Here is a 23,221-nt window from a genome sequence, read left to right on the forward strand (position 1 = left end):
TGTAATTCATGCTTGACTCATAGAACACTTCGCGCTATGAGAAACTTGGGCTGAATTATATCCTTTATAAGAAAGACTTAAGCTCTGCTTATGGGACAATTCGCACCATAATAAATTAGTGTAAAATCTGTCTTTTCCTTGAAATTTCACTTATATATTCATATATATTATTTATTGCTTTATTTCATATTAATAATCAGAATCAGATTGAAAGAACTTACTCATTAACGCGACAGATCAGGAGAGTACGAACTATAAATAAATAATAAGTGATACGAACATCACAAGCTCTGCGTGTTGTTCTGAAAGCATTATTTGAGATCTGAAAGCGTTCTCGTAGTCGACGTTGTCCTTTCTCTGATTCAGAGTAAGCATTCACTTCTTAAATCTTTTGTTTGGAGGTTCTTAACATTGCATGTTGCTGCTTTTGGAACTCATTCTCACTGCTGGAACCGAAGCTAATGATGCTTTAGTCAGCCATGTGTCGCTTTTTTAGCCAATTCCCCACTTATCGATATGGAGCCGCCGATTCCGTTTCTCCCTCTCCATCACACTTTTCTATCTTGTATTGAAAGTTGGCGGTCATTCTATCTTTGAGTTCAGCTGATAAGTGAGATCTATAATGTGCTCAGGAAAGTTAATCTGTAGAACTGACCATTAAGCAACCTTTGTCATCATGTGGACTTAACGCCACCATTTCTTTCCACTCTGTCCGAATCTGATGTAGTTTACTATGGATGGTAAATAGTTCTCTTTTGATTATTTCTTCCTCCTCCACACAGCGTCGGTAATTCTCGATGTTAATGATGTTCTTTACGGTGTGTGACTTAATCCCTTTAACCTTCTTAATTGAATCCTGACCTTGCATGCTGATAATATATATTTTGCTGCGGAGGCCATTAAATTCAAACCAGCACACTCATCCTCCATTACCCTAAGAACTTTCTTATTGACTAATGGACAGTCATATACATGAGGCTGTCAGTATCGGTATAGAGCAATTTACATTTATTTCCGAACGTCTCTTTTATGAAACTGTAATGGAAATCGTAGACTAGAATTTTAGACAAGTCTAACACAGAGAGTCCGACATATATGGGTTTACCGACGGAAATGCTTATCTAGGACAGCTGAATCGCTACCAAGTTCTCATCGAAGATCGAGCTGCTGTGGAAGTTAGGTACAGCGATACGAGCATCAGCACCATAACGTCTTTCCCACTTACTGACGAGTCAGACGTCAACCCTTTTCTTTTCACACTATCGTCTTACCGTATACTGCATTGAATGATGAACTTATAGAAGAGCTTCTCGAACTCGTTCTAAAATTGCTTCCTCTTTTCTGTATTAAGATCAACGTAAGTCTTGAGCCAGGGAATTTGCTTGAAACTGATCGCTCGATGTATTTTACACAGCTTAAGTCCATTGGTAAGGGCTTGCATGAGCGCTCAATAGTGGATGATATAGCGCTTCTTATAATAGGGAGTAGAGAAAAGCTTTTTCTGTGTAAATCCAGGGGAAGCTTGTTATTCTGGACATAGAGGAAGATCCTTATGCGTATCATGTAGTTCCTCGGGATATTCCAAATTAACTTCCAGGATGTAACCGCTAGCATTATCGTCTACCATGTAGAAGTCGAGTGTCTCCGGATGCTCAATCCACTGAGATTCTGCATAGAGTAGAAATTGCTTGATCGCCCAGCTGTACAGATTATTCACGTCATAATACATCAAGCACTTTGTCTCCTCCTCTTCATTTTAGTCTCTCTCCATATATGGACTGTTGACTTTGACGTATTTATTAGAACACTGACTGACTCCTCCTCGAATTCCCTTTTATCAATTAACATCTCAGATGACCAATACATATATTTTTCTCAGCTACTCTCTCTCTCTCTGGCTCAATGTTATTCCTGCTATATGTTTCCTCCGCTGTGGCTACCTAAATAAGCTCTTTACCTCGCTGTTGGTGTTGTGATGTGTTGTGCTGTGCTGCTGATGCTTGTTCCTGCTAGTGCTCTCTGTTGATGTTTTGCTGTAGTATGCTACGGTGTGCTATGCTGTGCTGTGGTGATGCTGATATTGGTGCTCGTGATAGTACCGGTGCTTGTTCCTGCTGTACTCGCTGTTATATCTTGTGTTCGCTTCTGTTCTGATGCTGTGCTGATGCTGTGCTAATGCTATGCTGTGCTGTGGTGTGCTGTACTATACTGCACTGTGATTTGGTGTACTGTGCTGTGCTATACTGCTCATTCCAGCTGATACTCGATTTTGCTGCTGTAAGTATTTTCTTTTTATTCGTTTAAATTTTTTTTTTAATTATTAATGTATTGATTTATTAATATTTTTCTTTTGTTTGCAGGAGGAACACGTGCGCTACAATTTCTTCTTCGTTTAAGCAGCGTGTTGAAGAAGTTGAAGCGGTCCCGGGAGAAGGTCATCGCGCACTACAACAAAATTAATGTGGTGCGCAGGGCTACACTGCTCGCCACGCGGAGCAAAGAGAGGCATCTGAAAAGGAGAAGTCAGTAGGACACGTACGTAAGCACTGTCTCACCGATTCATGCTCCTTTCTCCAACGATCAAGAGATCGTTGAAGATGCGGGGCACATCAAGAGAACTTTCCCTGCTGCAACGATCATCGACCAAACGTCTCAGCAACAGTAGCTGAAGACGAGGAGAGTAAGTCGATTCAAAAAGAGGTTTTCTCCCTCATCTCAGTCCTGCCAAGGATATAGGAGAAAACCTCTCTCCTCGTTATACTGATGCTGCTGCTGACCTGTGGAGGAAGATGGCGCCGAAACCATTACCACGATGGCCTCTCACCAATATTTACCACATCAAACGGTGAGTATCAAGTCATCGTGGTGCTGGTAGTATTTTTTTTATTATTATTTTATATTATTTAGTATGAATCTTTTCTTGTGTATTTCTTGTGTTCTTTTTAGTCTTCTTTTTGTGTTCTTTTTGTGTTTTTTTTTAAATTTATATTCAGCTTTTAGTTTTATTTTGAGAAAATTTTTAAATGTTTAAATGAATTTTTAATTAATAACATTGTGTCTATTTTACCCAGCTCCCTTGGTTTAAAGGCTGGGGCGGTTCTGGAACACCGTTCAAAACTGTGGCTGTTCTAGAACACAAAAATTGTGCTTTATGATGCCATAAGTTTTCCAAAACTGCCACAGCATATCTATTTTTATCAATTATTGTATTAATGGCAGAATCAAGAATATTTTTTATAACAAATAAAATTTCTATAAAATTACTTCTATGTGTCGTTTTACCGTATTTTTACCGTTTCATACAAAATTTTTTATACGTGCAAATCAATATTAAATAAGTTCAACATCCGCTCTGTTTTAATAATGACATATAAACTTAAAATTATAAGATTAGACAAAGATTTATAAAACAAATGAATACAACCAGGCGTAGCTTGGAAATTTCAATGTACTAAATGTCCATCATTGTTCCGAAGAAAAACTAAAGTATACTTTAAGAAGTCTATTAAGGAGTAATGAAAAGATACCACTTGATAATTATTTGCTCATTTCAACTCATATAAAAAATAATCCTATGCATATTTTTGATTACACTAATGTAAAAATATTGGACATACGAGTAGTATGTAATGACAACAAGAGAATGATTGTCGAAATGCTGTTTATTAAAAATATAAGTACACTATAAACAGGCAGAAAGATACTCAATTCCTGAACTATCAATATACGAGAAAAAATAGATTTTCGATACAATAACAGACAACTGAATTTATAATTTTGTTTCACTATTATATAATATTAGCTGTTTAAAAATCCTGAGTAGAGGTCTTCAAGCAGTAGTTTTGATAATATATAACATGTGACGTAAGAGTGTTTGAAATATCCATACAAATATATATTCAGGTTCGCATGTTGATCGTTGCTTTAGTGTAATACTATTATGTGACTTATTAACAATAGTAGTAAACTTGTTGTTTATGACTAGAAAATTTTTTATTCTTAATTTCATGTTTCTTGATGATAATTTAAATATATATGTATACTGCAGTCCACATTTATTAACCCACCCAGAGAAAAAATTACATAAAATTAAACGTTTTGTTACTAAGGAAGTATTCATTCTATAGAAGCCTCCGGCAGCTCATTTTGTAGGTTATGGCAAGTATTTTGTGGTACATTTCCTTTCGAATTGACAAATAATTTTTGTTCATGTTTAACAATACATAAATATAAGTGAAATATTTTTTGCCCACTTTTAAGTCAGAACATTTTTGTGGGAAAAATTTCCATGATAAATTAAAAATGAGGATTTGGAAGCTTGTTAAAAGAGCTGTCGAATGTAAGGTAACAGGATGCTTTTTCATGATTAGCTTAATATTTACAGACGTTTTAAAGAAAAAAAAAGTTTTTTTCGATAATTATTATTTTAGTATCATCTACTCGTACGGGAAAATTTTACTTGGAAAAAATGTGTAATTGGTACCGTAGAATGAACTTAAATTTTCTCAGATTTATTTCGGAAAATTTTTTTTCCTACATTTTGGCCACGGTTATCGTAGGACTTTGTGGTATTCTTTAATAACTGGAATACTTTATTATAGATGGAAATGATCATTTTTTTGATAAGAAACAATAAAAAAATTAATAATATAGGAAATATAAAATAATCAGTTTTTATTAGTGTAGAATATATGTGAGTATTCACAGTACTGTGCTTATGTATAGTCTATGCTATTGACAGAGCGCAGCTATCGGCGCTGCGTTGCGAGATTCCAGTTCGGATCTTTGTACGGTGTACATCGTGTGCACGGTCTGTGAGAATTTTTCTTTTTTCTTCACAATAAAACCGTGTTAGAGAAAAATCCAGTGTGTGTTAATTCACTTTAAGCACCTCCACACCCATAATGCCAAGAATTAGTCCATTATCGAAATAAATAATAAATATTCTGACCTCTGGCGACTATCAAAAAGTAGTTGAAATAAATATAATAAATAAATAAATTTTCAATCCATACGTTTTGATAGCTTTAGAAATTCATATTTTCTTGGTAGTAGTAATAATAATAATAATAATAATAATAATGCCGGGCTGGTCCAGTCAGTGGAAACACCTCACTGGGCAAATGCTAGCTTCCAACGTCCACGACGTGCCCGGTGGAAACGTTGTCCGTCGCGTCAATGCTCTGAGCAGCAACGCCATAAGAGACACGGCCAAGAGGAAGAAATGTGAGCCATTCCTTCCTCTTGGCCATCTTTTTTCCGTCTTTTCTTCCTCGAACATGATGATGGGTTACCTATAAACGGTTAATCCCATACGAACATGCCAGGACGGGGGCTCTATAAACGAGCATCGCTCGAGAGAGACTGAGGCGGACAGACTAAAGATTCCAGCAGATACGAATCGTGAAAGGGAGATAAAGGTGATCAAGAGAGGACCTCCCCATGCCAGTGTGTGCCTCCACTCTAAGAGGGTACAGCGTTAACACCAGCTGGCACTGCTGGGCCGCTAATAGGATGGGGCCCGAACCCAGGTATAGCCAACTTGGGAGGCTGCCCCGCACATTGGTATAGCGAAAGCTAGAAATCTTGCTTCTCATAGTAGTGCTGATTGGCAATCGGATGGGTCCATGCTGCGGGAGTGGGGGCTAGGAACGTTTATGGTGGTGGTCGTTCGCGGCTGCCATTGTATTCCGAGGCCACTGGACTGTCGGGGCGCTCTGGTACTGGGGGGTCGAGAACGGATCGCTGGTATCCTGTCACAATGAGTTTTATTCTGACCACTACACGATATATTATACACACAACGTAGAAAGAACAATGGAGAACATAAAAACTAATATAGCAGGCTCTACAGTGCCACCTGCGCGGAAAAACGAGGACTCTGAAAAGCAGCCTCAAGTGCAACCCAGCACGCCAACAACGTCGACCACCAACACCGACGTCGACATGAAAGACGTGGACAATGACAACGGACAGACGACAGAAAACCTCCAACTTTTTCGCGCGCAGCTCAGGCGCATTGACGCCGCGCTCGAAAAGATGGAGGCACGGACGAAGATACAGAGAAATATTAGTATGGACAGAACGACTAGTATGGCTGTAATAAAGGAGGCGGTGGAGATTGCATGAAGTGAATGCGATCGCCTAAATCCCCTACTGGTGTCCGTAAACGATAGGAGGACAGAAAGACAGAAAAGAAAGAGGGAGGCAACCGAGGCCAGCCCTGAGCAAGCCGTGGTCTATCAAAAGGTTGCGGATGAGTCGGGCTGGACCTCGGTGAACCCCGCGAACAGAAAAAAGAGGAAGTCTAAACAGAAGACTAATGACCAAACGACGGAGACGACTTTCCTCAAACAGAAGGCACAATAGACTACCCTTGTGGTGGCGTTGGGCGCGCGGACGGAGAGGCCACAAGCTTCGACACCTGCAGCGGCGACGTTTACCCACGGAAACAAGCGATCCGAACTGGACAAGAACCGGCCCAGGGCGGCTAGTCCTCGCCGGAAGGGGGGGACCAACGTTATACTGATACGGCCAAACGACGGACGAAGGTATGCGGATACTCTACGCTGATTAAAGACAGAGATCATCCCTAAGGCTCTAAAGTGAGTATTTCGGGTTATCGAAAGACTAAGGACGGAGGACTCCTCATGCGCTTTCGCTGTAACGCAGACGAAAGACGGAAGTTCCAGGAGAAACTTCAGGTTACTCTTGGAAATGAGGGTAATGTACGAGACATGACACACGGAGAGCCGCTAGTGATACTAGACCTGGACTGTGTTACAGACACGAACGATGTACAGAACGCACTGAAATGAGAGACAGGACAAGATGTGGACTTTAAGATCCACATTTTCGGACCTAATAAGTACGACGTTCGTATGGCGGTGTTCGAAGCAGACAGAGATACGGCCCACAAACTGCTCAAGAAGGGCAGAATCAAGATCGGCTGGGTCAACTGTCGGCTGAGAGAAAGACTGACGGTCCCGAGGTCCTACCGGTGCCTCGGATACGGACATAGACGAACGGACTGCAAAGGACCTGACAGAGGACAGTGCTGTTGGAGGTACGGCGAGACCGGCCATGCCGGGAGAGCCTGCCATACCAAGCGGCCGACGTGTTTCCTATGTTCCGAGGCGCGTGCAACGGAGATAGCGCACGTCCCGGGAACGGGAGCGTGCGCGGTTTATCTGGCCGCGCTGGAGGAGTGCCGGAAGCAGACACGACAATGACAGGAATCCTACAAGGAAACCTGCGTAGGTGTGAGGCAGCCCAGCTGCTTATATCACAGACAGCGAAGGAACGAAACGCAGACATACTGATACTGAGCGAGCAACTGTGGGACTTACGAGAACAGGACGGCTGGTTCTCGAATACCCTCGGTACGTCGGCCATATGGGTCAGAGGCAAACCAGCTAGGAGAATACAGGCGTCTGGCAGGGGGGAAGATTACGCGTGGGTGAGAGTGGATGCTGTCATCTACGTCAGCGTATATCTGACCCCAAACTGCACGATGGCAGTGTTCGAGGAAAAAGTCGGTAAGCTGCAAGACACCCTCACAGATCTCCCGGGTGACTTTGTCGTCGCGGGAGACATGAACACGAGAGCGATCGAGTGGGGTATGACTACGACGGACAAACGAGAAAGGCTGCTTCTGGAGATGGCAGCAAGGCTTGATCTAGTAGTGGTCAATCAAGGGACAACAACGACCTATAGACGACCGGGCTTCGGATATTCAATACCCGATGTGACGATGACGTCAGACAGGATCTCGTCGCGGATAAGAGGATGGCGGGTGATCGAGGACTATACAGCCAGCGATCACCAACACATCGTCTTAGAGGTGACAGATCAATCGACGAACGTACGAAACGGACAAATTAGAGACAGGACTCCAACGTATTGGAACCTACGACGACAAGACAGAGAGCTGTTTGACAAACTGCTACAGGAGGCATCGTTACCCGCCGAGTCTGTCCCGGCAGAGCTTGGTCCGCAGGAGCGTGCCGAATGGATAACGGACAAGACATTGGAACTGATAACGGAACTGTGCGAGGCCACGATGACTCGACGCAAGGGCCGAACGAACAAACGAGCAATGTACTGGTGGACGGACGAGATTGGTCTCCTCCGTAGGGAATGCATTGCCTGCCGCCGGAAGATGAATAGCTCGCGGAAAAAGAACAGACCAGGTGCGGACGAACTATCGACAGCGTACAAGACGGCACGTAAGAGACTGACTACTAAAATAAAGGACAGTAAAAACCGATGCGCCAGAGAGTTGTGTGAAGAAGTGGAGCGGGACCCCTGGGGACTTGGCTACAAGATTGTGACCAAGAAACTGGGGGCCGTAGGCCCTTCTGAACCAAAAGACACCATGAAAGCAATAGTAGATGGACTTTTCTCAAGCCAACTAGAGACGGATGAAGTGACGAACGAACAAGAGACGACAGTACCAGAGTTTATCGGGACAGAGCTCACTAAAGCTGTGTCCACGATCAAACCTGGTAAGGCACCCGGACCAGACGGTATTCCGGGAGAGATTATCCGGCAGATCGCGGGCGCACGACCAGGACTCCTCCTGGACAAGTATAACGCGGTCTTACGGGCGGGCATCTTTCCCAGATGATGGAAGACGGCTAGATTGGTTCTCCTGCATAAAGGAAAGGGAGAGCCGAATAGTCCGTCTTCCTATAGGCCCCTGAGTCTCCTAGACACAGCGGGTAAACTTTACGAAGCGTTACTGAAACCGAGACTGACGAACTGCAAACGGAGGACTGGCAGGAAATAAGCACGGATTCCGACGGGGCCGCTCAACTATAGAGGCGATTCGACACGTGACCGACGCCTTTCGGCGGACGAGGCGCGTGTGCTACGGAGGGAGGCCAATAGTACTTCTCGCGACTCTTGACGTCAGGAATGCCTTCAACTCCGCTCGGTGGGGGGATATTCTGGAAGCCTTACAAACTTTCAGGGTTCCCGAATACCTGATGCGGGTGGTGAGGGAGTACCTATACGACAGATGGATTCGATACGAGACGACCGACGGAACAGTGACCCGACAAATCACAGCAGGAGTCGCCCAACAACATCGTGGCAATGATGCTACAAGACAAAGACTACTGGAGGGTAACGGCGACGTACGTCGAGACTATCCTACGAGGGAAAAAGGCGGACGGTTCCCTGGAAGTCGAGTGTTAGACGTGAAAATGCGAGAGTAAATGGTATGAACAAATGGATGAATGTGAATAGACGGACACAACGAAACGATACAGGACCCGTTGACAACGAAAGGACTTGACGCGGTTCTCCAGCGGGAAGTAATGCTTACGCGGTTCCCCGCTGGAAAATGGTTTAGGTGGACTTTACTACTCTTCCCCAGACGGTTTACCTTCCGGTTGAAGGGAAGTGGGATTTGGACGGTCAGCTGGTCTTTGATGACCCGGAGGCTCCTTATGTTCGATTGATAGAGCGCTTGAAACAGCCCGACCTGAGAGGATCAGCGAGTCACGTCACACGGCGGGTGGGCGAGTGTAGGTGGGTAGCTTCGGTGAACTGCCGTCACACTCCAACCATTATGGTCCATGAGGATTTATCCTGTTTTTTACCACAATGAAAAAAAAAATCGATCGACCCGAAGGAGAGCCACGTGCAGGTCACAACCCTGCGGAAGACAAAGAACGGCTTATGTCTTCTGAAGCTACAGGTAGACGCAGACAAGTCGGACAGACGTGAGATGTTTGGATGACAGATCCAAAATACGATCGGGGAAGCGGGCAGTGTCAGGGCCGTGACCTCCAAGGTCCAATTGGAGATCATGGACCTGGACTGCGTTGCGACTCCGAAAGACGTGACGGACGCGTTCAGGAGAGAGAGAGGATTGAGACACGGACTTTCGAGTCCACATTTTCGGTCCAAACCGCGTTGAGCAGTATATGGCGGTCTGCGAATTAGAATCGCGGGAAGCCGATGCATTGCTTCGGCGTGGTCGGATCGGAATTGGCTGGGTGCATTGCCGCGATCGGAAACGACTGACGGTGACAAAATGTTGCAGATGCCTGGGCTTCGGCCATGTGAAAGCTGAATACACAGGTAAGGCAGGACGAAATGCTGCCGCAAATATGGCACATCCGGACACTATGCGACGGAATACCAAAACAAGCCGGTCTGCCTACCTCGCCGGAGGCGGCAGGTGCGCCGTCTTCCGGGCCACGCTGGAGGAGTGCAGGGGACGGGCCAGAGGACGGACAGAATAATTCAGGGAAACCTGAATCGAAGTAGGACTGCAGATATGCTCCTACCTCAGATAGCCGACGAATATGACGCAGACATCCTGATTCTGAGTGAACCATACAGGAGAAGGACGATCCAGACATAGATTACAAACGACAGAGACCATTGCTATCTGGGTACGGGATGGTACTCAATCTAGAGTCTCTAATCGCAGTGTCGAGGACGACTACGTCTGGGTCACAGTTGGCGCTGATACTTATCTCAGCGTCTAGCTGACACCCAACTGCACCGCGATGGAGTTCGAAAGAAAGGTGGCACTCTTAGAAGACGGGATCAGGGACCTGCCCGGGGATGTCATCGTTGCGGGGGATTTTAACGCGAGGGCGACCGAGTGAGGAATGGACGAAACGAATCAACGCGGACGACTACTGCTGGAAATGGCCGCAAGGCTCGATCTAGCAGTGGTAAATACGGGACATACGCCGACGTATAGACGGCCAGGTGTGGGTGACTCTATTCCTGACGTCACGATGACATCGGACAGAATTCTGCCACGGCTGAGGGGATGACGGGTGATCGAAGACTACACAGCCAGCGATCACCAGCACGTCGTCTTTGAAGTGGTGGGACGAACGGGAACGAGACGAACGAGAACCCATCAACCCCCGCGATGGAATCTACGTGTACTCGACGGACGAAAATTTTCGGAAGATCTAATGGCAGAACCGGCTCGAGGGGAGAGATATTCCCGCGGAACTGATGGGCCGGCAAAGAGCGGAAAGACTTACAGACGAGACGGCCAAATTAATAGACAGCTTGTGCAGAGGCATAATGCCGAAACGTCGACAGATACAACAAAGACAACCACAATATTGGTGGACTAACGAAATAGCCGAGTTACGCAGGATATGCCTGACAAATCGGTGACGAGTGACAAGGGCAGGGGGCGGACCCGAAAGGGAAAACCTTCAAGCCATATATACAAAACAGCACGGAAGACGCTGACGAAAGCAATACGGGACAGCAAGACGCGATGCTGGAGGAAGTTCTGCGAAGAGGTGAACGAGGATCCCTAGGGAACCAGCTACAAGATTGTGACCGGGAAACTAGGGGCCCGAGTCTCATCGGAACTTAAAGATGCCGAAACAGCAGGACGGATTGTTGACGGATTGTTTCCGACGCACCCGATTAGGACAAATATGATGGATGACGTGAACGCACAAATACCCCCCACCTTTGCCGCTGAGGCGCTCATCAGAGTAACGAATACGATGAAGACGGTTAAGGCACCGGGATCGGACGAAGTACCATCCGAGATCCTCCGGCTTGTGGCTCGTCTACTGCCGGAGATACTCCTCGACCTGTACAACACGTGTTTGACGACAGGAACGTTCAGCGACCGGTGGAAGGTGGCGAGGCTGGTTCTTATCTCAAAAGGTAGGAGCGATCCTGGCACGCCTTCGGCTTACCGACCGTTGAGATTACTTGACACGACTAGTAAACTCTTTGAACAACTACTGATACCGAGACTAATGGATGCGATACAGACCGGAGGAGGTTTATCAGACTTGCAGTTCGGTTTCAGGAGGATCGACGATTGGAGCGATCCAAAAGGTGGTCGAATCTTTCCTGGAACTAGACAGACATTGCCAAGCAGCGCGACCTAGTGTTGCTGGTGACGCTCGACATTAGGAATGCTTTCAATTTGGCTAATTGGAAGGATATCTTGGAGGTGCTGAAAAGCAACTTCGGGATCCAGCCATACCTGCTTCGGGTTGTGGAGGATTACGTAACAAACAGACGGATAACGTACCAGACGATCGAGGGAGAAGTAACGAGACAGGTTACCGCTGGGTGACACAGGGGTCGATACTGGGACCTGACTTCTGGAATGGCTTATACGATAGCTTGCTTCGGCTTGGGATGCCGCTCGAAGTGACCCTCGTCGCCTACGCTGATCACGTAGCGGCGGTGGTTACGGAGAGGTCCCCCGGGCTGGCGCAGCTGGCGTTGAACCAGACCATGAGACGAGTCGGACGATGGATGACAGATCACGGATTACAACTCGCAACGGAAAAAACGGAACTGATGTTTCTCACGAGACGACGCATACAGACGATACTGCACATGAGGGTGGGGACATGCGAAATAGAGACCAAGAGGGAATTCAAGTACCTTGGGGTAACCCTCGATATATATGAAGATGACCTTCTGGCCTCATATACAGAAAACAACCGGGAAAGCAGCAGAAAGGATAGCATCCTTGAATCGCCTGATGGCAAATACGACGGGACCGAGATCGGGAAAACGACGACTGTTAATGGCGACAGCTCATTCGATCCTTCTATATAGCACGGAAATATGGGCAGACTTCCTGAAGACAAAAAAATGCTGTAAGACGATGATGTTGGTACAGAGACAAGGCGCACTGCGAATCGCTTGCTCCTACCGATCAGTCTCTGCGCAGGCTGTTTTCGTGGTGGCTGGCGTAATACCCGTGGATCTTCTGGCCTTTGAACGCAAAAGGATCTACGGGAGCAGCGCGGACATAAGATGAAAGAACGCGGCAATCGCTGAGCGCGATAGGACAATTGACATTTGGTAAATCCGATGGACAGAGGAACGAGGTGTTAACTGGACGAGATGATTGATACGGGACTTGAGGCTATGGCTCGGAATGAAATTTGGTGATCTAAATATCTACGTCACCCAGCTCTTGACGGGCCACGGGTACTTCCGACGGTACCTCTACAATATGAACAGACTACGAACCCCCGATTGTAAGTACTGTGGACACGAACGAGACGACGCGGAACATACGTTTTTAGTGTGTGACCGCTGGACAAGACTCAGACAGGTACTGGAAGAAACGGTCAGCAGCATAACCCCCGATAATATCGTGGCTCTCATGCTACATGAACAGGAATAGTGGCGCTTAGTCACTACCTATACGGAAACTATACTGAGACGTAAGAACGCGGACGGCTGCCTGACAGATGACTGAGCAGACGAAGTGACGCGACGTAACGAGATATGGAGGAACGACACGAACGGACGAACACAGACAGAACCTCCAGTCAGAAGTAGTATCAACATAGTCCCTGGCTGGGGGGGAAGGACACCAAGGAGGTGGCGGTGTAGTGGGCAGGCCTGTTTTTTTTTTGGGAGTCCCACATAACCTCTTAGTCAGGAAGACTAAGGGAAATCCTCAAAAAGGATTCCACAACTCCTTGTAAAAATAATAATAATAATAATAATAATAATATATGTATATACACACACATATATATATACACATATTAACAGAAACATTTAAACAGTCAAATCACTCCTAATAACATAACAGTATAAGAATCTCACAAAAAAGTATCTATTTGAATTTGATTGAACTATAGAATTATAATACTGTAATTAAATGTTTTTTTCATCAAAATGCCAACCTTTGTTCTTGATGACTGCTTTGCCGATTCTTGACATTCTCAGGATAAAATTTTTCAAGGTAGAATCTAGAAATTTTCCGTACTGCTCGGTCGAGTTCTTCCTATAATAATTCAATTGGATTCAGATCAGTTGATTGAGGAGGCCATGTCATGCCATGTAGTATTTCCCGGTTCTGCAAACTCTCCAAATAATTTTTACAAATGTTCGAGGTACGAGTATGTTTCGGGTCATTGTCCTGTTGGAAAATAAAGTTGGGATGGAGCAAATGTTTTCCAGAAGGCACTATGTTCCTTTGAAGTATATTTTTGTATTTTTCTTTATTCAATTTTCCTTAAATTCGGATACAATTCCCTACTCTGGACCCTCCGAAATATCCTCAAACCATCACAGATCCTCCACCATGTGTTGGACAAAAGGTATAATGCACTCCCGAGAATGACTTTCATTCTCGTGCCTCCTAACATAAATTTTTCTTTTCGAACCAATAATTTAAAATTTCGATTCGACATTCCACAATACGTCCCCCAGTCATTCACAGTACAATCCTTATATTTTTTAGCCCATTTCAATCTCATAACCACATTTACTTTTCTTAAAAGTGGTTTTGGGACTGCTATTTTTTCATGAAGTCCTTTTTTTGCGAGCCTTCGTTTGGTTGTAGTGATACTTATCGATTTACCAATACTTTTACTTACTTCTGATCATAATTCTACAGCTGTCAGGTGGCGATTTCGAGTACTCAAGCGAATTATATTATCATCTTGTTTCTTCGTCGCCTTCCTCAATCTGTTTGCATATTTTCTTGTGGTCATTGTGTCAAATTTTAAAAGCCTTTTAATGGTATAATCAACAGTACGCCGTGATAACTTGAGCGTTTTAACTATATCCCTACTGCTCTTACCGATTTTGTGAAAAGCCACAATCTCACTACGACTCTATATTGCTAAATTCGCAGTTTTTGCCATGATGACAACTGAAAAGATTGTATGAATGAACTGACAGGTTATTAACTGAGTTTACCTAGAGTATCACGGTGTCATCGTTTGTTTATAAACAAAGCTGAATTACGCTTGGAGTGAAGTGATTAATTCTTAGAGTCTATCTTTGATGATTCCTAAAAAATTCAACGTTGTTGATTCATTGGATATGACTTTGTATTACTTATATTTTCTAATTTACAGATGATAATAAATTTTTGTGATAGTTTTTTTGCTGAATTAATGAAAATTCTTAGATTGATTTCAGCTTCAAAGAATTGAAAAACCATAGAAAATAAAAATAACGATTTTTTCATTCGTGGAATACCACAAAGTCGTACAATATCGACTCCAAAATGTAGAAAAAAAAATTTTCCGAAATAAATCTGAGAAAATTTAGGTTCATTCTATGCTACAAATTACTCATTTTTTTCCACGTATAATTTTTCCATACGAGTAGATGATACCAAAATAATAATTCTCGAAAAAAACTGTTTTTTTTTTCAAACATCTGTAATTATGAAGCTAATCATGAAAAAGCATCCTGCTACCTGGCATTCGAAAGCTCTTTAAACAAGCTTCCAAATTCTCATTTTTAATTTATCATGGAAATTTTTCCCATAAAAATGTTCGGACTTAAAAATGGGTATAAAATTTTTGATTTTTTCCTTGTCATTATGTATTGATAAAACATAGAAAAAAATTATTAATCGATTCAAAGGAAATGTTCCTCAAAGTACTCACCAGGACCTATACAATGAGCTACCGAAGGATTCTATAGGATGAATACTTCCTTAGTAAAAAAGCTTTTAATTTTATATAATTTCTTCTTTGGGTGGGCAAATAAATATGGACGGCAATGTATGTTCGAATTAAAACAACAATATTTTTTAGGAAAAGAATTACATATTCGTATTATTGCATAATTTTGGTTGCCAATAAAGATCTGAACGATCCAAAAATTATTGGTGGTAAAAGTCATCAATACAACGAAGTGTATGTTGTATATATATTTTGTTAAGGGCTTGTTCTTATATCTTTGTATAGTATTTTTATTTAATTAGTAAGTAACCTCCTCTTAAAGAACTGTACTTAATGCTGTCTGTTTATAACTTAGCTATATATAAATAATTTTACTCTTTGTATATTTATATGTTTTGATTTTTGTTTCATCTTGTATCACTAGCATTAGAAAAATTACTGTGGTAGATATTTATTTGGTGAATAAAAAAAAATTGAACTGTTTTCTTTGAAATTCTTACTTAACGAAGTAAAATTTTTTGTCACATGGCTTTAATTACAATTAAATATAATTTACGATTTTGATTGAGTACGTGTGCGGGTAATGAGATTTATTTTATTCATAAATATTTATTCCTTTAAGTTTTTTTCATTAGTCGATATGTGAATTTAAATAAAATATATGTTTCTATTAAAATATGTGTTTATAAAAAAGAACTAACATAAGAAAGATATATTTTTCCATCGCTGTACTTACAGGGATTGAATAACAAACATTAATTAGTATAAATAATATACTCACTTCTATTACGATAGACGAAGATACTTCTGATAAATTGTATTCCCATCCTTTATCACACGGAATTTCAGCAAATATAGTTTTCTTTGAGTAGGCAATATCAGAACTCTCAGACGACAAATACATTGTCCAATTTATATCATATCTGGTACACTGACTATATGATTCATTGTAATCCTACCCATAATTATTAAACATAATTAATATATCAATTTAATGTCTATAATGTAATATGTTAATTTGAAGCGTAACTGTAATTAATATCGGCGGTTCGAATTAATTTAAGAAGGTAAACTATGTAAATAGTGTAAATACAGGATCACGAAAGACAAAAGATGAACAGCATATGCGATCAATAGTGACCTCGTTTGTAAGATTAATGTGGCGTCCATGATGGCGTGATGAGGTGTATACTGAAAGAAAATATAGAATTTCGCCGTAGTCGCGTGAAAATTTTTATCATGAAATAAAAATAACATATAGTATTTTTTATATTTTAATAACAAAATACATATAGCGGTATTATTTATGAACTACTAGACAATGTTCTCGGCTTTTCACTGTATAGCGTTTACCCGCCAAACTCCTGGAACTATACCTATTAATTAATGTAGCGTACGGCGTAACCTCATGTATTATATGATTTTATTACAGCAAGAGTTAAATTTTATGACCATATAAGATGCGAGACGTCACTCTACTTACAGATATAGATATGCCAATTTTTTGTTCAATTTAAATGCATTAATAAGAGTGATTTCAATTATCTAAAGTAATTTGATGGTGTTCTTTAATAACAATTCTCAGTTTTTTAAATGTTTTAACTTCTTAAATATGTGACAGGAATACAGCGAGTTCATTGGCCATATGCACGGCACTCTGCTCACGTGAGCGCAGCGAGCGAGCATGAATAATAACAAAGAGTACATGCCCATGTACTCTTTGTTATCGGCCTATGTCGTTGTAGGGCCAGGAGAGAGGTGTGTAGCGGCCAGCGATGTGGCGCTGTGAGCGAGAGAGAGAGAGCATTACCGACAAAGATTTTAGCTAGTAAAGAGTCGGGATAGGAGCGGCGCGTGGCGATAAGTAGGTGTGAAGAGAAAAAAGGGAGAGTAAGGCGCAAACAAAGTTAGGGAGAAGGCCGCCTGGAAAAAACGTCGCTCGACGGAGAAATTGTGTTTCAAACAAGATTCCATCACCAGGACACCACTGCTAGCCGAACTGCGTTTCCGCCGACGCCACCTTTCGATAAGCAAGTCATCGTCACCTGGTGGGTCGCTCTCTTGAGCGTATTTCTGTCGTACCAGCTCTCGCTCGTCTTCAACGGTGGTAGATTTATTATTCGCGACTTCGCTCGTATGATTTATTAAAAGTTTTCGCGGTTTATTATTATACATCCGAAAACTAAGAAAAAGTGCTATCAAAACTAAGGCGCCACCTCACATATATGCTTAGGAGTGTTATAGCACGTGTACAAAATCAAGACCATATAAGGAGCGTGACGTCACAGACGTTAGAAATTTATTGTTTCCTATGCAAAATCGGCAGTTGCAAGCTGTGAAAATGAACAAAAGCTCTTTTTTAGTTAACTTCAATGTTTCAGTCAGTGTTTGAACCTTGAGTGGAGCAGACTTGTTTTGCATTGCGCTCTACTCAAAAATAAAAAACATCAGTTAATCAGGAAAACTGACAGTTAATCCAAATAAATTTACTCAACGTTATAATAACAATAGAACAAAGGTCAGATGGTCACACAAGTAGGGAAGACAATGTCTACACCCACACAAAACAACACAGAAAAATGGACAACTGCAAGTGGAAAACGACAAAGAAGTAGCTCAGACATTCCAATACCAAACGAAAAACGGCAAGCCTAGCTATCAGATTACTAGCTCAATCAAACCACCAATAGATTCGAGATTCTTGAAGATAAACAAAAAACAGAAGAAAACACAGTAAATAGTGATATAAACTCTTTAAAAATGTTGTCTACAATGTAGAAAACATATGTCCACTTGTAAATCTCTTAAATGAAATAGTAAAAGATAACTACATAATAAAAGTTATAGGACAAAACAATATAAAAATCCAACCGTCAACAGCTGAAAAAAATCTGTTATATTATAAAAGAAAAAAACACTGAATATTACACATATCAGTGAAAAGAAAATAAAGAATTTAAAGTAATTCCGAGAAGTATGCATCCTTCTGAGGAATACGGACATAACGTAATGAGCATCCGAAATAATAGGCATCGGATGACAAAAATACCGTTACCACTATTTACTGTAGAAATTAAATATGACTACAAAAGTCAAGACATCTATAATGTAAGCAGATTGCTAAATACCGTAATAAAGTTTAAACCGCCGAATGTCAAAAGAGAGATCCCACAATGTCATAACTGTCAAGAATATAAGCATGCGAAAAATTAGTGCCTCAAGAGTGCAATATGTGTGAAATATGCAAAGCAGTACGCAACAGAAAACTGTACTATCAAAGAAAAAATTAAAGAAGTAAGATGTGCGAATTGTCAAGGAAACCACACAGCAAGCTATAAAGGATGATCAATTCGCAAACAACTTCCCATTAATTCAAGCGGAGCCTGTTATACAATTGTGTACTCCTAACATTTCTTGCATTCGCTTACGAAGATACTAATGTCATATCAAACGTCTGGCCAGTAGTTTTCACGAGCTAATGATTTACCATTATTCTATCCTAAGTCTTTTCCCGATCTAATTGTTCCCAAGATGGCTCTCAGTAAGCAACGCTCGCTCTTTATACTAGACCGGAACTATTATGTACCAACACTCTTCTCGGCTTGTTATGGCCGATTCTATCTCAAATCATATGGAGCTCCATGGGCACCCATGAGCAAACCACACCAAACTATTTTTTTGAGATTCTATGATGAAAATAAAGCGACACGTATTTTTTTTTTTTGCCTTAGACGCATATTTGATTTAATATTGAATTTTGAAAATTCACTTTTAAAATTCAAAGTTAAAAAAAAATTTTGAGAGTTGGATTTCAACTTTCTAGTGCTCGGTCATTATTAGTCCAAATCGGATGAAACTTTTTTCATATTGTAGCAAAATTGAAGACCTTCAAATGTACGTGATCAAAAATGTGCATAAATGCATTTTTCAGAAGATTATGAACTTTTACATAAAAATTGCATCCTGTAAAAATACCGATTTATCTCAAAAAGGCCATCTTTTTTTTGGCCTATTTTTTTTTGTAGATTTGTTGTACCATCGTGTTCAAACGTATACCAGTCCGGTTTCCGGTTTTTACTTTTTTATGGAGAAAAAAAATAAAAAAAAAAATTTTTTCTTCCGTGTCGAAAATTTGAATAATCTATGTAAATGTATATTACTTTTATAAAAAAAAAGGTTCAAAAGTAAATAAAATAATGTTTCACATTTATTTTTTAATATATCTTGAATCTATTCTTTATTTATTTTTCTTTTTTTTTGTTTTTTCGCCTGTTATTCACTTTCTTAACTTTTCCTGATAAAACTTTATTTGTCTTTTGATGTACTTGACCATATTTTCCTCTTTTAGCCGAAGTTTTCTTCACCTTGATTTTCCTTTTAGTCATTTTTACTTTTTTCTCCATCTCAATCCATTCATGTACTGCAGTTCTAGCGATAAAACACTTGCTCTTCCCATTGGATGGTTCAGACTTCCACATGTGGCATCTTTGGATACCATCGAATTTCATGGAACTATTGCTATCTTCAATTTTCTCGTTACGAAAATTTTGAAGTTCTTCAGATTCTAGGTGTATTAACTGTATTGAAGTAGTATAGCTTTGAACATATTCAACAAATTTTTCAGCACATTGAATAGCGTCGATCTCGGAAGAACGTAAATTATGTACCGTTGCATAATGTTTTACTAAACCTCCTGAACCATCAACAGCACCTTTCCCATGACCGGTTGCAGAAAATATCCGTTTTTTATTAATGGTTCCTTTTCGAAACTCGTGCAACTGAAAACGATTTTTAAAATGACTTGCAGCACCGTCCGATAATATGGTGATCGACTCCAGTACAATATTGTCTTCACTAACTGTGCTTTCAATTATATCAATAATTTTTTTCATCGCTAATAAAGAATGACAAAAATCATGTTTTTGGTCATCGCTGACAACAACAAAACTCTTCACCATATTTCCTACATAAATAACTGCAGTAAAAATTGAAATCTGTTTGTTTACCCAGTGGTTTCCTTGAACGGGATTTTTCAAAATTACTGTCCAATTCTAAGCAAAATCAATATGCATCAATAACCATCGACAGTTTTTTGATACTGCTTCTTTTTCAGATTTTATTTCTAACCTTTGTATTTCCTTAATCCTTAAGTGAGAAATAATTTTGATGGTATGCTCTGCAATCTCTTCCTTGAACGTAGCAATAGATACCGTTCTCATTTCTAGAGTACCTTTACTCCAAAATGCAAATGATATTTCACTATCTACCTCAGATTCGTCAATTTTTAATTTGTCGAATGTGATGCCATTAGCACCAGGGCATGAAGTGCATTCTTGAAAATTACAAGACTCTGTAGGGGCTGAACAAACAACATTTGATAACATTTCAGAGCGCATACTCGAAAGACTAGTACTTGTTTGCCCAATAAAATGTTTCAAAGCAATGAGAAGTAGATCAAAATTTGCACAATAAATACATAAGCATACATCGTTCACTGGATATATTAGTACATATTTTGGGCGCATTGAGTAGAATTTTGATTTGCTAATTTTTATACTAGGATTGTCTTCTTTGAAAACTTTGTATACTACCTTCATACTCCTCGTTAAAAAACGTTTAACTTTTTTCACCCTTTGCCCATGTTCAATCACAGTAATAACGTCACATTTGTTAGGACTTTGTCTTGAGCAGTTAAGATCATCGTTCAAAAAATATTGCATGACTATTTCACTTGTTTCTTTTTCTAATGAATGTCCATTATAGCGATCTGGTTCACTGTAAATTCCTATAATCGAAAATTACACAATAAAACTTCTGCTTTTAGAATAAACTATCAACAAATATATCTAATTTTGAATATTTTAAAAATAAAGTTACCTTCATTTGAAGAAATTTTTCTTGCTTTATCAACCATGCAAGCCGTAACTTGTGGAAACAAAGATAAGATTTGGCATTTAGATAATATAGGAGCTATAATGGTCAAGAGCTTGATCTTGTCTGAAATATTCCGACAACTATCACAGGTTTTAGCTACGTTATCCTTTAATTCTTTGGACATATGACCTAAATAGCTTTGCTCTTCCTCAAGTGGTGTATCATATATTTTTCTTAACTTCCGGCTAGTAGCTTTAGTAAACGATGACACGAGTTGTCTTTTTTTTTAAGAACATATGTTTCGATGTTCATGTGGGAAAGATTTCCTTTTTTTCGCAAAGGCGATACTGGATTTTCCAATTTTGAAATAACTGCATTATTGAATTCATCAACATGTACAGAAGAATCCCGTTCAAACTCACTATCACCACCAACGTTAATCACATTCACTTCCACCGAATCGGGGATCTCAACCGTATCATTATGATCTACACTATCATTATGAGCTCTGTAAATACGCTTGTAGCAATTACTACATACACTACTGTTAGCAGTTATACTTTCATCTGCAAACTTTGTTTGCAAAAATCCTGCGTAATCACCCACAACTTGAAAGTTCAATTTTCTACTTTGATACACGCACTTTTTGTGAACTTGAAAATAATCGGGGCATTTCAGTCTCTTTGCAGAATAATTTTCGAGAGTAGACATGATAACTACAAGAAAGCCAAGCTTCTACTGTCGTCAAATTCCAGATATGCGTATGTGGATAGTACTCGCGTACTCAAAGAATGCGGCAGTGTTTGTAAACATGAGCGTTCAATGATTTACATTTTTTTATAGTTTTTTTTTATAGAAGTAACATACATTTACGTAGATTATTCAAATTTTCGACACGGAAGAAAAAATTTTTATTTTATTTTTTTCCTCCATAAAAAAGCAAAAACCGGAAACCGGACTGGTACACGTTTGAACACGATGGTACAACGAATCTACAAAAAAAAATGGGCCAAAAAAAAGATGGCCTTTTTGAGATAAATCGGTATTTTTACAGGATGCAATTTTTATGCAAAAGTGCATAATCTTCTGAAAAATACATTTGAGCACATTTTTGATCACGTACATTTGAAGGTCTTCAATTTTGCTACAATATGAAAAAAGTTTCATCCGATTTGGACTAATAATGACCGAGCAGTAGAAAGTCGAAATCCAACTCTCAAAATTTTTTTTTAACTTTGAATTTTAGAAGTGAATTTTCAAAATTCAATATTAAATCAAATATGCGTCTAAGGCAAAAAAAAAATACGTGTCGCTTTATTTTCATCATAGAATCTCAAAAAAATAGTTTGGTGTGGTTTGCTCATGGGTGCCCATGGAGCTCCGTATGATTTGAGATAGAATCGGCCATATATACTGCAAGTTTTGTTAATTCAAATTACATTTATGTAAACGTTGTAAGTGCTGATAGCTCTTCAACGTACGAAGAAGAGATTAATACGCGCGATGAATTATTACCTCTCATATATTTGTAAGTGACCGTTACCCCATTCGCGTCGCCTAGCGTTGTAGTTCGCAATAGAATTTTGTATTCTCTCTCTTCCCGGATAAGTGTTAATCCTATACGCGTGCAAAAGTTAGTTTAGTTTAGTTTATTTATTTACAACTTATATGTTACATTTGGTTTACATTTCTTAAATTTCTATTTGTGTCTCGTATCCAGTTTGTGTAGTTGATTAAGTATGTGTTTTGTGTGTGTGTGTGTGAGTGCGCGCGTGCGTGTGTGTGTGTATGTGTTGTAGAAATATATGCCTTTGTAGGTGTGTCTGCAACTCTTGTGTCCCTGTCTTCTGCGCCTGCCTGTTCCTCTTTTCTTCTCATTTTTCTTCTGATTAATCTTCTCTTCCTCTTTCTCTCTCCAAGATCTGCCTTTTCCG

The 23,221-nt window shown here is 40.5% G+C and overlaps 1 protein-coding gene across 2 annotated transcripts in view; it reads right to left on the bottom strand.

Moving 5' to 3' along the window:
* LOC131672648 (carcinine transporter) overlaps positions 1–23,221 on the bottom strand; it is a 1,420,696-nt gene that overhangs the window by 1,014,302 nt on the left and 383,173 nt on the right. For both annotated transcript variants that reach the window (XM_058950032.1, XM_058950041.1), the window contains exon 3: positions 16,195–16,368. In XM_058950032.1, the coding sequence (XP_058806015.1) occupies positions 16,195–16,368 (174 nt within the window). The remainder of the gene's footprint in view (positions 1–16,194; positions 16,369–23,221) is intronic.

The sequence above is a fragment of the Phymastichus coffea genome, unplaced genomic scaffold (assembly GCF_024137745.1).
Source record: "Phymastichus coffea isolate CEN01 unplaced genomic scaffold, Cenicafe_Pcof_1.1 PCOF00012, whole genome shotgun sequence".
In the NCBI taxonomy this organism is placed as follows: Eukaryota; Metazoa; Arthropoda; class Insecta; order Hymenoptera; family Eulophidae; genus Phymastichus; species Phymastichus coffea.